Raw genomic sequence first — 20,718 nt, 5'->3', positions numbered from 1 at the left:
TACATAGTTATAAGTGGTGGATTCTCAAAAGTGAGCGTGTGCTCAGCCATGCTGCCAAAAACATGGCTCAGTGTTGCAGGGTTCGTTCACCTACTCGGGCAGCCGCAGTCACAGTATGCTCTGTATTCTTAACCCTGGGTAATAACTTCATGAAGCAGTGCTTTAGACATTATTGAAACTAGCTCTGTTTTTGTTTTTGGTAATTTCAGCTTATGAACGCTGATGTCAGTAGCTGCTGTCCCATTTGTCTCACTGCTTTTACTGTCTCTGAAAAAGACTTTTTTTCCCCCCCTTTTGGGCTTAAGTACCACCTGAAGAGAGAAGCCTTTTCAGGCCTGGGAGACTGGCCAGTGCCCTTTGTCCTTCTGTTCACCTACTAAAAGGTAGTATTGTTAACCTAATTCAGCAGGGCCCTGACTCAGTATAAACACTGCTCAATAGAGCCAGAAAGACTAATTGAATTGTACAATACATCATTTTTCAGCAACAGTTTCAAGTGGACTGTACTTCATTTCCCAGAACACCATCCGTTTTTTCCCCATTTAAGATATTTAAATATAGCAAATATTTAACCATGATAAATAAAATATTTGAACCCAATTCTGTCTTTCTCACCGAACCTTGAGCTACATGAGGACAGGGCCTTGCCTACTTTATTCTCCACTAATGCCTGCTATGGTATTTATCTGGCATGTACCTGTGTCTCAATGCCTCAGAGTGAAGCATTATTTATCCTTGCCAACTGTTATTTCCCATCTGGTTAAGTAGTGAAAGGTTTTGGCTAATTCCAGATGCCTCTTTGTGAGCTGATTTGCAGACTGTAAACTTCACCACCTATGTAACTGCAGGACCCCCAAAGGATCACACAACAGGTACCTCAAAAATTGCTAATAAGGAAAAAAAAAATGAGACTTTTATTAAAAAAAAAAATCAATGCTTTTGTATCTCTCTATGACAAACTTTTATATGAGTTCTATTTTATATTATATTAAATTACATAAATGTGTTTTAATCAACATACAATAGCTGTACATTTAGTTATCACCTATTCATACTGCGGGGGTTTTCATGGTTGTACTCTCCTCTGTCCCATCCTTGCCCACCAAGTGAATTTCTGTTTATCCTTCTAGACCTTAGGCAGTGTGGCCTGCTTTGTCAGGGGTTCCCTTCCCCCCAGGACAGTTGATTTCTCCTTCCTTTAAGCTCCCAGTGGACCTCATCTGTATTTCTTCTGTACTAGAGGACAGGCTACGTGCTACATGTAGTTTTTATTTTAAATATTTATCTGTGATACTAAATAGTGAGCCCCTTGAGGGTACGGACTGTATCCTATTTATCTTCATTAATAAACTTCTAGGCTGGACTGTAAAGCATAGTGGATTTTCAGTTTTCTTTTTAAGAAGCAAAATTTTTTTAATGTTGAATTCTATCATTACTCCCAGTACTAGAGTAGTTTTGGTGGAAACTTTTTAGAGAGGTTTTACCTTCCATAAATAGAAACTAAACCAAATCTACATATCATTAGCCAATCCACATCTCAGTATCTGGTGAATCGGTATGTAAAGATTCCCCCAAATTCCCCACTTGTTACACATTATTTAAGCTACTCCCTCTGTATCTCGGATGCATTGTGTTTCTACTCTAATGACAATGAACATTTTAAAATCACCTTTTCATAGGCTTGATGTTTACTACCAGAAGTGGATATAGAATTGGATGGACAGATTAGACAGTCAGCCCAAGCTCAAAGTTACTCTAAGAGTGCTCCTTTCTGTTCACTAAAGTGTGTTTTTTGAGCCTGTTTTCTATGCAAATTATCGTTTTAGGCTATCCTTTTATTCCTTTTGAATTTTGTAATATGTACATGATTAACCTATTTTTTTAAATGGCTACTTATGGGGCGCCTGGGTGGCTCAGTCGTTAAGCGGCTGCCTTCGGCTCAGGTCATGATCCCAGGGTCCTGGGATCGAGCCCCGCATCAGGCTCCCTGCTCTGCAGGAAGCCTGCTCCTCCCTCTCCCACTCCCCCTGCTTGTGTTCCCTCTCTCGCTGTGTCTCTCTCTGTCAAATAAATAAATAAAATCTTAAAAAAAAAAAAAAAGGCTACTTATAAAAGTAGTACAGAATATACATGTATAGTTTTTAAAAATGAAAAATTAAGACTCTTAACAGCAATGTTAAGTTTTGAAATGATTATAGATTCACAGGAAGTTGCATAGATAAAGGGGGGTCCTGTGTACCTTTCACCCAGTTTCTCCCATTGGTTACATCTTAGATCACTATGGTACAATATCAAAAAAAACAAACAAAAAAACAAAAAACAAAAAAACAGAAAAACCCCAGAAGTGAACATGGGTATCCTGGGTCTGTATAGTGCTGTGTCATTCTATCACATGTAGATTCATATAATCAAGATTCAGAATTAATGAATTCCTTTCCATGCAAGATTACTTTTACGAGTTTCTGGAGGAGAGAAAGAAAAGCCAAAATTTATATTTAGTTAAATTATGGGCTATTTCTCTTGGCTTGTTCAGAAAATAATGTGACTTTGGGTGGGAGGATGGGTTAGCCTGGTGATGGGTATTAAAGAGGCACGTTCTGCATGGAGCACTGGGTGTTATACGCAAACAATGAATCATGGAACACTACATCAAAAACTAATGATGTAATGTATGGTGATTAACCTAACATAATAAAAGAAAATGTAGAAGTAAAAAATAAAAATAATGTGACTTTGATATTTAAACTCTGTTCCTACTTGGAGGAGGTGTGGCAAGCTGGATGATTCGCCAGACTGACCGAGAAAGTTTATTTCGTAGGTATCTAAGCAGGCCAAAGAGTTTCTGGAGTACGTGTACGAAGAGCCCCTGATCGACATCCAGCAGGAGAACCCCATGCTGTACCGCCACGCCGAGCCCCTGGCCACCGTGGTGCGGCTGCGGCAGCGGCTGAAGTCTCTGCGAGCCTACCTGTTCAGCTGCCGGGCGGCTGTGGCCGAGGATCTGCGCCGCAGGTAGGTCACGGGGTCAGGCAGCTCCACTTGGTTTTCCTCTCCCGCCCGCCAGGGGAGGGTGGTCAGATGACCTCCCCGGCCTTCACGGTGTGCACCCTCTCGAGTTCTGTGGCTCTCCCTCTAGGCTCATCTTTGACTTTTTTCCTCCAAAGTCCTCTCCAGTTGAGCCCAGAAAAATGAAGGTAATATCTCAGCACAACTGAAGGCTTTTCACCCAGGGAACTAGTTTCCCACAACAGTGAAGACTGCTCTTCCCCTTAGGTTAACTTGATAATCACGGGAGCGTCCTCACTGATCACTTCTGGAGTGTTCTACACTTTTCCTAGTTCCATTTGTAAAATGAGCATGTTTGAACTATTCCATAACTTAAAGACATTTTTCAATGGAAATAAGTAGGTGGTTGTTCAGATCTTACTTTCCATACAGAAACGGGAGTGGTAAGTGAGGCAGGCCGTGGAGGCTGGATTAAGATGCACAGGCCCAGGATTCTGCCTTTTCATGTCCCCATCTATGCAGGCTGTTCTTCCATAGCTTAGTTATCACAGAGTTCATAGAACACACAAGTCCATACCAGGTTCAGATCCTCAAAATAAAACTGTGAAGTTAAAATTTGCCTGCTCTCATCAAATTCCTTCTTTTACAGTTAGATTTTATTGGCATTTCAAGTCTCACCCTTGGCATATATGAACTAGCTTACACTTGAGATAATTGTTGATGGTGTTCATAGGTCCCTAAAAATACCTTTTAATGTTTTAATAGAAATGACCGAAAGCATACCTTAGTCATGGTTTCTGGAGGTGAGCCTACATGCAAAAGAACCTTTGGAAAATATTAAAGTGCTATAGTTTGTTATTTGAGATCTGGTTAGATCCAAAGAAACTGACATAACCCCAGAAGACATTTTAAAAAGAATTAAATGTAGATAGTGAGGAATACATAATATCTAGACACGCTCTCATAAAATAGTAATGAAAAGGCAGCTGCCATAACGCAGAATACCTCTCGGTGGTAGTCATTCTATTACCTCGTTGTTTTTCAGAAAGCACTAGAAAATGGTCAGGATTTATTCTTATAAAGTCTAGGCAAATCTTAATTTTAACAGATCAGGGCTTTCCCTGAAAGACGATAGGATTATAGGTCTCCAATTTACCAACTAAACTAGATACAAGATTTTTAATGTTCAAAGTATGTTTGTTCTATTCACCTTTGGCTTTGCTCAGAGTTAGTTTTTCTTGTGCCTATACTTCTAGACAGTATTAAAATCTTTAAAAAAAAAAAAAAGGTATCTGACGTGATTCCCATGTGTAGATTTTATTTATTCATTTGAGAGAGAGAGAGAAAGCACAAGCCGGGTGGAGAGGTAGAGGGAGAAGGAGAAGCAGATTCCCCGCTGAGCAGGGAGCCTGATGCGGTGCTCAATCCCAGGACCCTGAGATCATGACCTGAGCCAAAGGCCAATGCTTAACCATCTGAGCCACCCAGACGCGTGCCTCTAGATACCTTTCTGATACGATGTTTTGCTTTGGATAAATATGCCACATCAGGGCATACATTTAGAAAGTAAATAGATCCTCTCTTCATTTGGATGACTAAGAATACCTATGCTGTTCTGGTGGTTTACCACCATGTCCTGCACCTTATGGCCAGACCACCAGAAAAGGAATGTAAGTTCTAGAAAGAAGATACTCCTAGGGCTATGAAAATGAAGACAGCAGTCTTTTTTTCTTTCCTCACTTGTTCATGACCAAAACTCGGTAAGTTTTGAATGGAAGGAAGGAGGAAGGGATGGACAGATAGATGTCTGCTGGGGTGTCACTTGAGACCACTGAATAATGGCTAGTAGCCCAATTTTGAGGAAGGAGTCAATCTTTGGATTTTATTTCTTCCTTAGATGTCCTTTAGCACAGTGACTGACCCATCTGCAACCCTCAAAAATAATTCTTGAATGAATGAATAGATGAACTAAAAAATCAAAGCAGTCAAAAAAAGTTTAGTTGGTTGTGTTTTGGGCATAAGTCTCAAATCTTTCTTCTCCTTTTCACTTTCAATGTACCACCCTGGCTTGGAGTCTCAGGACTATTGCAGTATCCTTCAGACTAGCCTCCCATCAGTTTTTTCCCTCTCCTGTTGAACCTTCATGTCAGGCAAATTATTAAGTATGGAATTCAAGATCTGTGCAAATCTAGTCCAGTATATTGGTCTACTGTCAAATATTTTGTACTTCAAACACGATTTAACTTCCTTTAATGCATTCTGTCGTGGGAATTAAATTTTTTTTTTTTTACAACTGAAGTGCGTACAATAGTGCTTATACATAGTAAGCACTCAATAAATAAATACTATTATTAATACTGCTTTATTATCCTAGAATGTTCTTATCTCTGGCTTTAAAAATCTTTGTTAGAAGTTTCCACTTAAAAGCCGCCCCTGATGCCCTGTCTACTGGAATCAGTCCCCTTTTCCTGTTCCTATGTCAGGAGAGGAATGAGCCAGAGGAAGTGGATTGGAGAGCTCACCCTGGCCAAGGAGCCTGAGGTTCCTGGGTATTTGATGCATACTTATTCATACAGTTGTTGCATAAAAATGGGTGGGGCAGGAGGTTCCCTAAGACCAAAGAATGAGATTCCTACAGAACCCTAGAGGAGGCACATGTGATTTAAAAAAAAAGAAAAATTATCTTCGTTTCTCTATATTTATATGCTGTTAAAATAACGTTTGGGCTTACCATGTCTTCCCACCTTGGCACAGAGGAAAGAATACCAGTACACAAGCAGTACATACAGGGGGCTGGTCTTGAGTTATTTCAAATCTTTTTATTTTGAAATAGAGGACTATTTAGTGCAGTAGGTCTAAGATTTTCTGGGATGCCTATACTTCTTGCAGCTGGGCCACACTTAATATCATTTCTGCCTTCTTCTTAAAGTGTGCACTAAATAACCATAGATGCTAAAATTCCTGTCACCAGAGGCCATCTCTTACCTATCTTTTACCTTTATAAGGAGTCTGGCGTTTTAAAAACAAAATGAGCCAACTGCACCCTTGATAAGAGAGATGATAAACTTATCCAGAAGTAATATTTAAGGTTCCCTTTGTTTTTGTTTCACTTGGGGACACAACATTTAAAGTGGACTTTAAACATAAGAAGAAGCTCCTAGATACACCTAATCTCGTGTAACCTTGATAGAAATTAAGAGAGAGGAGTTGATGTGCAGCAGGGAACAAAAGAGAGCAGGAGAAGCCAGATCTCATCTAGTTGTGAAAGGCGTTTTCTCCTTGCCTGGTTTTTACCTCCGTATAGGAGTAGCCATTAATCTCCAGCAAGGAGGCCCAACATGCTGAAGACCTGTCAGCACCATATAAACAGAATAAAGCAAACTGTTAATATTGCTGTCGTGAGAAAACTGAAAACAGACTGATTAATCGTATTGGTGCACCCCCACCAGAGAGCTAACTTTGGTCGTCGCCTTATTAGGGAAGTCACAGTTTGCTTTTAGGCCTTTCATTATGATGACCGCCCGCTCTTCATCCTCAGTATCCCTGTTATTGTTGTTAAATGAATGCCTTGTTCTTGAACCCATAGTGCAAATCTTGACTGGCAGGGATGATTAGTTTAGAAAAAGTCAGTGTCTTCCGTGAAGTCTAAAATGTTTACAGTGCTGACAATCCACTGTTCCTGAGGACTTCCAGATGGTGACCCTGTTGGATTGGTTTAAGGCCCAGTTAACTTTTCATGAGAAGAGTTATTTACAGTGTCCACACATGAAGGTACATGAAGAACTCTCCGGAAAATCTTAGCACTGTGAGGACATAACAGCCATATTAGCAGCCTTAAGGAAGGAAGTCTTTGGGAGGGACACTGAGAAGAACTGGTAGGGGGTCCCAGCCCTATATATCCCGCTGAACAACAGGAACGGTAGGATGTGTGTGTAAATCACATGTCACCAACAGGCACCTCAGGGCCAAATTTGGCCCTCAGACATGTTTTGTTTGGCCTTTCAGGAATGGTCTCCTGGCTTTTAAAGTTGTGAATTAGTTGCTAACATTTAAATGTTAGCAGGAGTTTTCATGTATACACAATGAAGCCCCCTGGTGTCGCTGAGGACAGTCAGCATTAGATCCTGGATGCTCCACTATGCATAGTCTGTCCTGCTCCTGTTCTCCCCAAACCCAGTGTCATTCAGTAGAGACTACATTGCGGCCCTGTTTTCTCCTCCCCAGCCCATTTCATTTATTTATGATGGTACCTGGGTCCATGTGAGGTAATTAAGGTTTGATCAATTAAAAAGTGCTTTCCCATAAATATATTATTTGTTCCTTACAGGAAACAGAGGGTATTTAGAAAGAAGAGAAAGAGCTGTGACTCTGAGATGCTATGTGACTTGCCTGAGGTGACAAAGCTGGTTAGCAGCTGAGTCCCCCCCGCTCAGAACCAGATCACTGCAGCTCTCCCCAGGACATTTGCTCTTGGTGGTGGTGATGGCCAGAGGTCTCTAGACTCTTAAGAGGAACCACTTCTAATTCTCCTAAGGCCTTGACTGAGGTCATGTAGAAGAGGGGGAAGGCAGGCAGCAGGGAGGTGGCAGACAGTGATGTCCCAATGAGGGGGAAGGTGGGCTTGCTGGCACAGGCACTCCTATGCTCACAGGTGCTCAGTCAGCCTAGGAGAGCAAGGCATGACAACTGGCTTAGCGTTAACGAGTACATTTTCTCTAGGTCGGCATTTACCAGACCTTCCCTTTTCACAGACCTGTAAATTTAAACAAGAATATGGAGATATCTGGGGCGCCTGGGTGGCTCAGTCAGTTAAGCATCTACCTTTGGCTCAGGTCGTGATCCCAGTGTCCTGGGATCGAGCCCCGCATCGGACTCGCTGCCCATTGGGGAGTCTGCTTCTTCCTCTCCCTCTGCTGCTCCCCCTGCTTCTGCTCTCTCACTCATGTTCTCTCTCAAATAAATAAAATCTTAAAAAAAAAAAAATGGAGATGTCTATAGGGTTATCATATATATGTATATTTTTGACCAAAACAAACATTACCGCCTATTTCTCACCATTTCATGAAAGAACATAGTAAAATTTTTTAAAAAAGGCAAATGATCTCAAATCAAACAGCTTTTTAAAATCAAATAGATTTTAAAATTCATTCTGTTCTGGTGGCTCAGTTGGTTAAGCGTCTGCCTTCAGCTCAGGTCATGATCCCAGAGTCCTGGGATCAAGTCCTGCATCAGGCTCCTTGCTCAGCGGGAAGCCTGCTTCTCCCTCTGCCTGCCACTCCCTCTGCTTGTGCTCACTCTCCCTCTGCCTGACAAATAAAAACTTTAAAAATATAAATTTTAAAAAATAAATAAAATACATTTTTAAATTCATTCTATTATCTTTTCCTCATTTTACCTTGGACTGCTGAAAATATCATCAGACTGACACCAGCTATTTGGACTAGCTTTCAGAAATTTAAGTCCTATATTTTCTTCTGAGTGTTAAAGTACACCATTTAGTCCAGGGAAAGACATTCTAGAAATTAATGTGGTGTGGGGACTTGGGTACCTGGTGAATCCAAAGTTCCTACTGTGAGATAAATTTAAAACTAGTTTCTCTCCAATACTAGTTGGGGGTTGATAGGGAATAGTATGCCTGTTCTCCCAGTTGCTTAGGGCAGAATTACACTGGGGAACATTTGGTCCTGCTTGTTTAACAGCTCAACTTGGGAGTATCAAGAGAACACCAAACGTGATTCTGCTACCTTTTAAACCACCTTTTCTGGTCTTTGGTCTCACATTTTTCTCGAAATTATAATTATATTCAGCATTAGCTCTCACTGAAATATCAGCTTTCCCAAATAGTGAGAAATTTCTATCATAAAGATTCTCATTTTTATTAATTTATCCAGGTGAGTACCAGGAAAAAAAAAATGAGTGTATGGATGTGTATCCCATCAGACTGGCGCTGCCAGATTTAGCAGCTTGCTCAGCTCTTCGACCAGTCCTTATCAGTGTCATCTGATTTACCAAGATTCTCTTCCCACTCCTTCCTTCGTTAGCCCCGGGGAAAGCTGTCTTTCTAGAGAGTTGAGGGGAGGCTAAGTACAAAGGTTGTAATGTCCTTTGGCCATTCGCCAGCATCGTAAACTCCATATGCCCAAGGCAGAACCAATCTTCCTGCGCCCACTGCTGTTGCGAACCGTGCCTGCTACACACCTCGTCTAGCTGACCGGCCCCTGCACCTCTAGCCGCCCTGCTGCTCACGCCGAACACCTCTCTCTCGTGTCCACAGCCAGTGCCTCAGCCAATCCTGTGGTGCGTTCGCCTTCAAAATACATCCACTCATCCCCACCTCCACCGCTACCACCCAGGTCCCAGCCACTGGCCTCTTTCCCCTGCCTTAGTGCCGTAACTGGTCTCCCCCTTCAGTCTGTTCTTAAACTACAGCTAGAGCTCATGTGTAGGTTAGATGACGTCACCCCTCATCCAGACGAATAGCTTCACCTCTCACTCCAGGTAAAAGCCAAGGCCATGTACGGTCTCCTCCTCAGTCACCTCTTTGCCCTCACCTCCCACTACCTGTCCCCTTATTCCTCTGTTCTGGTCACACCGGCCTTTTCTGGTCTTTGAGCAGGGTCCTGTGTGAGTTCTGTCCTTGTTTTTCCTCTCCCCAGATAACTGCAGGGTTGCTTCCTTACCTCTTTTAGGTCTTTACACAACTGTCACCTTAATGAAGTATCCTTGACTCTCCCTCCACCCCCACACTTCCTGTCTTCTTTCTTGCTTATTACCATATGACATGGTATTTTGTCTGTCTCCGTCTCTTGGGCCGTCATGCATGGATATGGAGGCTGTGCTTTGCTCAGTCTCTGCAGCCATATGCAGGGGCCTGCTTTCCCCACCGGATCTAAGCTACGAAAGGTCATGGCTTTTTATCTGTTTTGTTCACTGCTGTATCCCCAGGGCTTAGACCCATACCTGACGTATAGTGAGGGCTAATCAATATTTGTTGAACAAATTAGCTAAATGAATAAAATAGTTCCCAAGATTCCACCCACTTAATTTGGTCAAGCTTACTTTTTTCTTACTACAAAAAAATACTGGTCATTATAGAAAACAAAAATAAAGCCATCCATTATCTTACCACTTTGGTACGTATCTTTTCAGACTTTTTCCTCCACAGACTATTTTTTCCCCATTAAAATGGTTTCATACTGTACATACTACTTTTAACCTAATCATTGCACTTGGTATACTGTGAACATCTTTTTATGCCAGTAAATATTTGTCTTAAGCATGATTCACTAAATAAAAATGGTGCTTTGATGTGTGAGCATACCTACATAACATTGATCTTGGAAAAAGTAAATGAGGATATTGCTTAGTGTACCCAAAAGCATGCATGAACTGATAATAAACTGAGAGAGATCATTTCATAGCAACACATCCTCTTCCCTCACCCACTTCCCCCCCCCCAAAAAAATCGGACCTATTAGGTATAAGGGTTATCTGTTACAAAGAGAAAAGATTGCATGCTGTTGGGAATTGAATATGCTTTATTTAGGAGGCTGGCTTATTAAGACATATCTCTTAGGGCAGCCTAATTCTTAAAACACAATCTATACAGACATGACTTGGCATATCTCTGACCTGCATGGGAGGACTATCTTATAACCAAAATTTGAGATCTAATTGTACAATTATTAGCCAACAAAGACTAGTTAATGTTGAATTTTAGAAGAATAAGCATTAGCAGGACTCTAAGTGTATAGATAACTCTTAGGTTCAGTAAATGAATAGGACTCTTTGTTCTTTGTAAGATTTAATCTTAGATTTTGTGGCTTTTTTTTTCGAGTTAGTGGATTAAAAGCGTCATTAGCTGCAGTTGGGGCTTTAGTCTCAACAAATTATGAATCTATCAGGACTTCAAAAACTACTAAAACACATGAAAGCAACTGTTCTCATTCTACTTTAAGAATTCCCTTTCCCTTGGATGACTTCTAGAACTTCTAAGGTCTTCAAGTCATCTAACCTGATCTAATAGCTCCTCCCCCTTCATTTTCTTCAGAGATCTTATTTAGCAAATCATATGCCAATATCAACACTCTAAAAGGGAGTTACAGACTGTCTATAAAAGACAATGTCATTCAAAACTAAACAGATTAATAATCTGTGAAAAGAATCCTGGCAAGTTATGTATTAATTTTATTATGATGTACATATAGCTTTTTATTTACTGAATTCCTTCAGAAAGTTAAAAAGTGATTTTATCTTATTCTGAGGAAATGAAATATACAGAAATTATCTAAAATCATTTTCTAAGGGACAACAAAAAAGTGTTAGTTCTTGGAACTGTTAAAAAATACTCTAAGACTTTCAGCTAGGATCTATAACTGTGATACAGTCTGTCACTCTTATAATCAGACCCCAGAATAATCAAAACCAAAATTACTTCCCAAGTATTCCTACTCCAGGCTTTAGATTGTTACTAAGAAACTTAAGCACAATTTTTGAATGAGCAGGTAAAAGAGGCCCTTATTTCCCATAACTGTCTGCCAAGATATAATGTCTGATGCAATCTTGCTACTTTTTCAGCCAATGAGATTAGCAAAATGAGGTATCTAGAGAAATGATCGAAGCTTGTTTCTTCTACATGGGTTGCTATCGAAATATCTGCCTTTGATTTAAAATTGTTTTTCCATTAGCTGGGAGCATGGCTAGACATATGATTCCTGTCCACATTCAGCCTAATGTAGCGATTTCAGGAAGAGTTTGCAGCTCATATCAAGAACACCAAATTGCATCTCCTTGGGGATGCTTCACGGTGCTTTGTACTGATTTCAGTGTGGGTGCTATTGCAAGCCTCTCAACTCAGCACAAATTACCCAACCCAGAGCACATATTCTTGGAAAACACAGTAATGCTACCTGAGTAAATGGTTTTCTTTTTAAAATTATTCTTTATGCTCTTCTATCCCTATTCTTCGTTTAGACAGTTCTGACTTAGAATCAAAATTGGAGGTTTTCCTTTGGTGGGGTGACTGAGTGTGTGTGTGTGTGTGTGTGTGTGTGTGTGTGTGTGTGTGTGTTTAGATGGGTCTTTTCTTTAAAACTTCTTACATGTGCTAACATATTTCCATTATAAACTTTTTCTTTACATTTTAATCATTGGGTTTTTAAATGCCAGTTGTGCACCTCCAAGAACTGAGCTTCAGGGAAATGGTGATATTATTAAATCTTACAAAATCCTGCCAGATGTCTGCTTACTTCCGAGTCTGATCTATGACCTAGTCCCTCTTCTCTCATGAGCATCAAACTTTGGTGGGGGCTGAATTGAAGTCCTCAGAAATTAGTTGAGTTAAATGAATCTTCATTTATTTGACTCAGTGTCCTAAGTACAAAATGGAATGAGGACCCCTACCTTTCTTGCAAAGACCATTGCCTTTGATTTCTTAGGCAATTATCTCTTACTTTTTTAACCCCAAGTACCAACTGCATAATATTAAGGACTCTGAATCATATATGACCTTTTTCCTTTTTTAGTTTTCATTTTTTTCTCACCTTTCTCATTCGAGCAACCTATAAATGAAGCCTAAGTTACCTTCTTGGTAAAATAGAAAACTTTGGCCTTAGAAATGATTGTGCTACTTGATTTCCATGATTCTTTAGCAGGTTTCTTCATCGTTCTTTGGTATCTGAGAATTTGATAGTGCTACCTGCCAGTAATGTAGTTTCCCTTAACACATTTGTCCTTTGGCTCTGATGTCAGGACTGACCAGATGAATTTGCATTGGCATGAGCAGGGCTGTTCTCAGGGTTGGCTTGCTGGAGAAATGCTGTCAGATCTGATGGTCAGTAGCCCTGCAGTGCAGTAAGGTCACTTAATCACAGAAAACCCTAAACACAGTAGCCTTGTCAGAAAGCAAAAAGCAGCACCCTTTCTGTAGCAAAGATCCTGTTTACCAGCGGACTGCTAAATTAGATTACTTTCAGGTAGTTTGTAGCTTTGGGTTCCCAATATGTTGACTTTTAGAGGGAACACTGGAAAAATTAGTAACTACCTTTTATATAACATTTTAGTAGAAAGCTGAAGCAATTAAATCAAGAAAATACAGGAGATGTGTGTGTGCATATGTGTGCAAATATGTATATTTGAAAGAGCCTCCAGCTGGGTCCCCATCCCATTTTCTCTAGGTCATTCCAGGGCTAGGCTCTGTCAGTTATCCTTACTATTCTATCTATCGCTTCTCCTGTACTAGCACCTTCATTTTAGCATATAAATGTGCCCAAGTCTCTCCCAACTTTAAGAATCTTTTTGAAGCAGAAAACTTATTTGAAGAAGTAATAGCTGATACCTCTCTAATCTGGGGAAAGAAACAGACATTCAGGTCTAGGAGGCACAGAGAGCCCCAAACAAAATGAACCTAAAAAGAACCACACCAAGACATATAATAATTAAAGTTGTCAAAAATTAAAGAGAATCTTAAAAGCAGCAAGAGAAAAGCAACTAGTTACATATAAGGGAGTACCTATAAAATTATCAGATGATTTTTCAGTAGGAACTTTGCAGGCCAGAGGGAGTGACATTATATATTCAGGCATATAGACTGAAAAGAAAAAGCCTACAACCAAGAATACTCTATCCACGAAGTTTATCATTCAAAATTGAAGGAGAGATAAAAAGTTTTCCAACAAACAAAAGTTTAAGGAGTTTATCACCACTAAAACAGTCTTATAAGAAATGTTAAAGAGACTTCTTTAAGTGGAAAGGAAAAGGCCATAACTAGAAAAAAAATTATGAAGGAAAAAAAATCTCACTAATAAAAGCAAATATATAGTAAAGGTAGTGGGTCGACCATTTATAAAGCTAGTATAAAGGGTAAAAAACAAAAGTGATAATATCAACTTATATACAATAATTAGTTAAGGGAGATGTCCATCAACGGATGAATGGATAAAGAAGTTGTGCGCACACACACACACACACACACACACACACAATGGAATATTATGCAGCCATAAAAAAAAAACAAACCGGAATCTTGCCATTTGCAACGACGTGGATGGAACTAGAGGATATTATGCTAAGCGAAATAAGTCAATCAGAGAAAGACATGTATCATATGATCTCATTGATATGAGGAATTCTTAATCTCAGGAAACAAACGGGGTTGCTGGAGTGGTGGGAGGTGGGAGGGATGGGGTGGCTGGGTGATAGACATTGGGGAGGGTATGTGCTATGGTGAGCGCTGTGAAGTGTGCAAGACTGATGAATCACAGACCTGTACCTCTGAAACAAATAATACATTATATGTTTAAAAAAAAAAAAAAGAAGAAGATAGTAGGAAGGGAAAAATGAAGGGGGGTGAATCAGAGGGGGAGACGAACCATGAGAGACTATGGACTCTGAGAAACAACCTGAGGGTTCTAGAGGGGAGGGGGTGGGGGGATGGGTTAGCCTGGTGATGGGTATTAAAGAGGGCACGTATTGAATGGAGCACTGGGTGTTATACACAAACAATGAATCATGGAACACTACATCAAAAACTAATGATGTAATGTATGGTGATTAACATATTAAAAAAAATAAAAATAAAACGTACCTGCGATAAAAAAAAAAATAGACTGCCATATACATAGGGGGTTATATATGAAATTCATGGTAACTACAAACCAAAACCCTGTAATAGATACACAAAAAAACAAAGATAAAAGAATCCAAACATAACACTAAAGAAAGTCATCAAATCATAAGGGGAGAGAGCAAGAGAAGGAAGAACAGAGAACAACTACAAAACCAACCAGAAAACAGTTAACAAAATGGCAATAAGTACATGACTAGGGGCACCTGGGTGCCACAATTGGTTGAGCATCTGACTCTTGGTTTTAGCTCAGGTCATGATCTCCAGTTTGTGGGATGGAGCCCCAAATCCGGCTCCATGCTCAGCAGGATATTGTTGAGATTGTCTCTCTTCCTTTGCCTTTGACCCTCCCCCCAGCATGCACTCCCTCTCTAAAATAAAGAAATAAATAGATAGATAGATAAATATAAATAAATAAATAAATGTAAATAGACTAAATGCTCCAATCAAAATACATAAGGTAACTGAATGGATAAGAAAACAAGACCCATCTATATATTGCCTACAGGAGACTCACTTCTGACCTAAAGGCACATACCAACTGAAAGTATGGAGGGATGGAAAAAGATATTCCATGCAAATGGAAACAAAAGGAAAGCTGAAGTGGCAAGTACTTATATCAGACAAAATAGTTTTGTTTTTTTTTTAGATTTTATTTATTCATTTGACAGAGAGAGACATAGCGAGAGAGGGAACACAAGCAGGGGGACTGGCAGAGGGAGAAGCAGGCCTCCCGCAGAGCAGGGAGCCCGATGCGGGGCTCGATCCCAGGATCCCGGGATCATGACCCAAGCCAAAGGCAGACGCTTAACGACTGAGTCACCCAGGCGCCCCCAAAATAGATTTTTTTTATTTTTATTTTTATTTTTTTAGACAAAATAGACTTTAAAACAAAGGACATTACACACTGGTAAAGGGATCAATCCAACAAGATGATATAACACTTGTAAATATCTATGCACCCAACATAGGAGCACCTAAATATATAAAGCAAATATTAACAGACATAAAGGGAGAAATTGACAGTAATACAGTGGTCGTAGGGGACTTTAACATCCCACCTAACATGAGTGGATACATCATCCAGACAGAAAATAAAGAAACAGTGGCCTTAAATGACACCTTAGACCAGATGGATTTAACAGATATATATATAGTAGAACATTCCATCCCAAAAGAGTAGAATGCACATTTTTTTCAAGTGCACATGGAACATTCTCCAGGATAGATCACATGTTAGTCTACAAAACAAGTCTCAATAGGTTTAAGAAGATTGAAATCCTATCAAGCATCTTTTCCAAGCACAACAGTATGAAACTAGAAATCAATGACAAGAAAAAAAAAAACTGGAAAAAACGAACACTTAAAGGCTAAACAACATGCTACTAAACAATCAATGGGTCAATAAAGAAATCAAAGAGGGGCGTGCCTGGGTGGCTTAGTTGTTAAGCGTCTGCCTTCAGCTCATGTCATGATCTCAGGGTCCTGGGATCGAGCCCCACATCGGGCTCCCTGCTCAGCAGGAAGCCTACTTCTCCCTCTCCCACTCCCCCTGCTTGTGTTCCCTCTCTCGCTGTGCCTCTTTCTGTCAAATAAATAAATAAAATCTTAAAAAAAAAAAAAAAAGGAAAAGAAATCAAAGAGGAAATTTAAAGAATACCTTGAGACAAATGAAAATGGAAACAACATTCCAAAATCTATGGGACCCAGCAAAAGCAGTTCTAAAAGGAAAGTCCATAGCAATACAGGCCTATCACAAGAAACAAAAATCTCAAATAGTCTAACCTTAGATCTAAAGGAACTAGAAAAAGAAGAACAAGCAAAACCCAATATTAATAGAAGGAAGGCAATAATAAATATCATAGCAGAAATAAATGAAATAGAGACTAAGAAAACAATAGAAAAAATCAATGAAACTAAGAGCTGGCAAAATTGATAAACCTTTAGCCAGACTCATCAAGAATAAAAGAAAGAGGGCTCAAATAAGTAAAATCAGAAATGAGAGAAGTTATAATCAACACTAGAAGAAATTTTTTTGGATGTTTCCTCAGGCAAGGACAACAAAAGCAAAAATAAACAATTAGGACAATATCAAACAAAACGCTTTTGCACAACAAAGGAAGCTATCAATAAAATGGAAAGGTAACCTACTGAATGGGAGAAGATACTTACAAATAATATAATCAATAAGGGATTAATATTCAAAATATATAAAAAACTCATTAGTATTAAAAAAACCAACCTGATTAAAAAATGAACAAAGGACCTAAGATAAACATTTTTTTCAAAAAAGATATACAGATAGCAGACACATGAAAAGATACTCAACATCACTAATCATCAGGGAAATGCAAACCAAAGCCATAGTAAGATGGCTCGCCTTTCAGAATGGCTAGTATCAATACAAGAAATGAAGTGTTAGTGAAGATGTAGAAAAAAAGGGATCCCTTACGCACCGTTGGTGGGAACGTACTTGGTGCAACCACTATGGAAAACAGCATAAAGGTTCCTCCAAAAATTAAAAATAGAACAAAAACCATATGATCGAGCAATTCCACTTTGGGGATTTATCTGAAGAAAATAAAAATACTAACAGAAAAAGATAATGTACCCCTATGTTCATTGCAGCATTATTTACAGTAGTCAAGGTATGGAAACAACCTATGTATCTATCAGTGGATGAATGGATAAAGAAACTGTGATATATATAGATATTCACAGTGGAATATTAGTTAGCCATAAGCTGATTTCAAAAATGAAATCTTGCCATTTTTGACTACATGGATGGATGCAGAGGGTGGTATGCTAAGTGAAGTAAGTCAGAGAAAGAGAAGTACCATAGGATTTCACTTATATGTAGAATCTAAAAAACAAAACATGAATAAACAAAAAATGAAAACAGACCCAAAGAATAAATTCGTGGTTGCTAGAGAGGAGGTGGGTAAGGGATGGGTGAAATAGGCGAAGAGGATTAAAAGGTACAGACTTAACAGTTATAAAGAAGTTGAAGAGATGTGAAGTGCAATATAGGGAATACAGTCAATATTGTATTACCTGTGTATGGTGACTAGACTTATGGTGTTTATTTTGTGATGTATGATGTAAGGTTGAATCACTTTGTGGTACACCTGAAACTAATATGTTAACTACAGTTAAAAAGTTTATTTGAAATAATACATTTTCTTATTTATTTATTTTTTTTAAAGGATCCCTTCTTAGTCCTACAACCTTTTTCAGCCATGGCCCAATTTCTCTCCTTTCTTTAAGGGTAACTTCTTTAAAGAGTAATCCATGGTCCTCCACCCCTCTGCAGTCTAGCTTCCCTCTTCCTCCCCTGAAATCATCTGTCCAAGGTCACTAATGATTTCGTTTGCCAAATCCAGCACAAACTTTTCAGGCTTTGTGATGGCCTTACTCGTATTATTTGACCTCCCCACTGCCTTGGATGCCATGGACCCTCTTTTTCCTTCTTGAAATTCTCTCCTTCCTTGACTTCACTGATGCTGGCTCTTCTGCTTTTTCTTCCTCCTATCAGCTGCTCTTTCCCAGTCTTCCTGCATCTACTCCCTAAATAATACGGTTCTGCTAGGGTCCCGTCTTTTTCTCTTTTTCTAATATGTGTTGTCCCGAGCTAGGCTCATTCTCATGGCTTCACCTAACACCTGTAGGCCAAGGGCACACAGATCTCCTGCCTGGACTCACGGACAACTCCACCTGGACACTCTATAGACAGCTGCAGTCCTCTGCCCCAACTGAACTCCCTGTTCCCAAAGACAATTCCTCTTCCTTATTCCCTATGCCAGTAAATGGAACTGCCATTTTCCTACTGACCTAGCTGGAAACCGAATGATCCCAAGCTCCTTCCTGGCCTTCACTTCCTGTTAGTCATCATCACTGTGGATTCTGCTACAGAAATCTATCTCCTGGTAGGCCCACTCTCTACAACCCCAGGGTAACCATTTAAATTCTGTTCAGGCCCCCATCATTTCGCACCTAACTTACCAAAAAAGTGATCCATCCCTCTGTCTTTTCCCGCATCTCCTTCTGCTTTCATTGTTCTTTTTAAGTCACAGATCTACCTGTGTTATTCTCCTGCACTTCTGTGGCACCCCGCCTCTTTTGAGGTAGATGCTTAGCAAGGTATTCCAGACCTGTCATGTCTGGCTACGTGTTGCCTTCCTGAGCTCACACCCTGCAGTTTCCACCTCACCGTTTGTACACGTGCACAGCTCCTTCATCTGCCCATACCGCCGGTCCCCTGAAAGCACGGTCCTCACACTGGCCCCTGTGCTCTCACGCATGCTGCTCCCTCTGCCTAGAATACCCCTCCTTCCACTTCTTCAGATTACCCCTGGGCAGTTCTCGGAGGCCTTTCCTGACCAGGTGCTCTGCAGGCTTCCTTCACCTCTACCTGTGTGTCTGCGGATTTCAGCACTCCACGTTGTGAACTGGAACTGTTTGCTTACTTGCCTGTTTATCCCACTTGTCTGCATATTCTTTGATGTTAAAAAACCATGTCTTCTCCAGAGCTCCAGGGCCTGGCACAATGCCTGTCCCATATTACGGACCCAGCATCTATTTATTGCAATGAAATATATGCAGGTTTTAGGTTCTGATTTTAGGTTTTTACCACAGTGACAAGCCACAGAGGTTGGAAGGTTGGATTTCATTTGCATTAAATTCATTGGGAGATAATGATGATCACAAGTTGTGTTTTCTGACAAAATGCAAATAATCATTCTTTATTGAATACGTTAATAGTAAAATTAATGCTGACATGACTATCTTAAGGGACGCTAGGCTTTGCCTCCCGGACATGAATGGCTCCCCCAGCAGTCCCTGAAGTGGCTGTGAGTTCTTCTCTGCATCCTCTGCAGAGTCCTGTCCTGCCTCATCAGCTCTGCCTGAGGCACTTTAATGCTCCCTGAGCACACATTGGGCCTGCAGATTCTCCACAACCCCCTTTACTACTCATAGTGTAAGGGGAACCGCTCCTCGGAGTTCCTGCTCGTTCCCTCCATTCGCTAAAGAGCTTGGTTGGATGAGCCAACTTGTATATCTCAACCACAGCAGGGAAGAGCCCTTGGTGTCACCCAAATGAGAAGTTGCAGGTGCTTTCCTGGGCTTGGCTTTTATGTTATTTACCCTGTGCTTCCCCTGTGGATGGTCTGCCTAAAGGAGATATTCAAAGAGTGTCTTGCAAACTCGGTCTGCCTTGAAGATGGCAGGCGGTGGGAAGTAAGCCTGAAGTCATCTGGCCCTGCCTCCAAAACCCTTACCTCTTCCACGCAGAACAGTGTGTCCCTACCTCTAAAGAGCTGCGAAGGATATTTTCTTTTTTTTATTTACATTAAAAAGCATCACTATAAGAGATACCTTTTAATACCTCTCAGTCTTCCCTCTCAGGAAATTTATTGTCATATTTGACTTCAGTGCTTTTGTGCTACAGTTTCCGTCCTCGGGGAAAAGAAAAGCTGATTGGCATTATCCAGTCTTAAAAGCCTGTGTATTTTATGGCCACCACCATATCTCCTGGACACATCTTCTCCAGACACACTAAACTCAGTTGTTTTATCTTTCCTACATATATTGCATTTTCTAGTTCTTTGTGTCTGTTATGACTGACCTCATGTAAATTATAGAGGTAGACACGGACAAGTGGTAGAGAGGAGACCATAGATAAGGTGCTTCTCGGGGGAGAGGAAACAAAAATGTGAAATATATTTATACACAGAAACATTAAATAAATACATAGATAACTTCAGCAGACCATGTTCAAAGCTGGTGAGTTATTGTGAGAAGAGGAGTTAATTAATGAACAGTGTTTGGAAGCAAGAAGGACCCAGCCTAGTATGGAAATTCTCTTTGTTGCTCATCAACCGTGTTCATTGACCCATTCATCTCCAGCACTTCACACAACACCTGGCTTATTTTACGCACTCAGTAAATGTTAACTGGATAACTGACCAGCTGTAGTACTCTAGTAAGAGTAGACCAGTAGGATTTGGTTTGTAATTTTATAATTATTTTTTATATCCTGTGTACTCCGTGATAGAGGTTTTAGGATTTTAGAGCAGAAAGAACTAAGT

At 40.2% G+C, this 20,718-nt stretch overlaps 1 protein-coding gene across 2 annotated transcripts in view; it reads left to right on the top strand.

Moving 5' to 3' along the window:
• PLEKHM3 (pleckstrin homology domain containing M3) overlaps nt 1-20,718 on the top strand; it is a 180,491-nt gene that overhangs the window by 76,235 nt on the left and 83,538 nt on the right. For both annotated transcript variants that reach the window (XM_036070878.2, XM_036070876.2), the window contains exon 5: nt 2,819-3,012. In XM_036070878.2, the coding sequence (XP_035926771.1) occupies nt 2,819-3,012 (194 nt within the window). The remainder of the gene's footprint in view (nt 1-2,818; nt 3,013-20,718) is intronic.

The sequence above is a fragment of the Halichoerus grypus genome, chromosome 4, assembly GCF_964656455.1.
Source record: "Halichoerus grypus chromosome 4, mHalGry1.hap1.1, whole genome shotgun sequence".
NCBI classification, from domain to species: Eukaryota; Metazoa; Chordata; class Mammalia; order Carnivora; family Phocidae; genus Halichoerus; species Halichoerus grypus.
The sequence above is the reverse complement of the archived record's forward strand: the minus strand, read 5'-3'. Positions and strand labels throughout refer to the sequence as shown.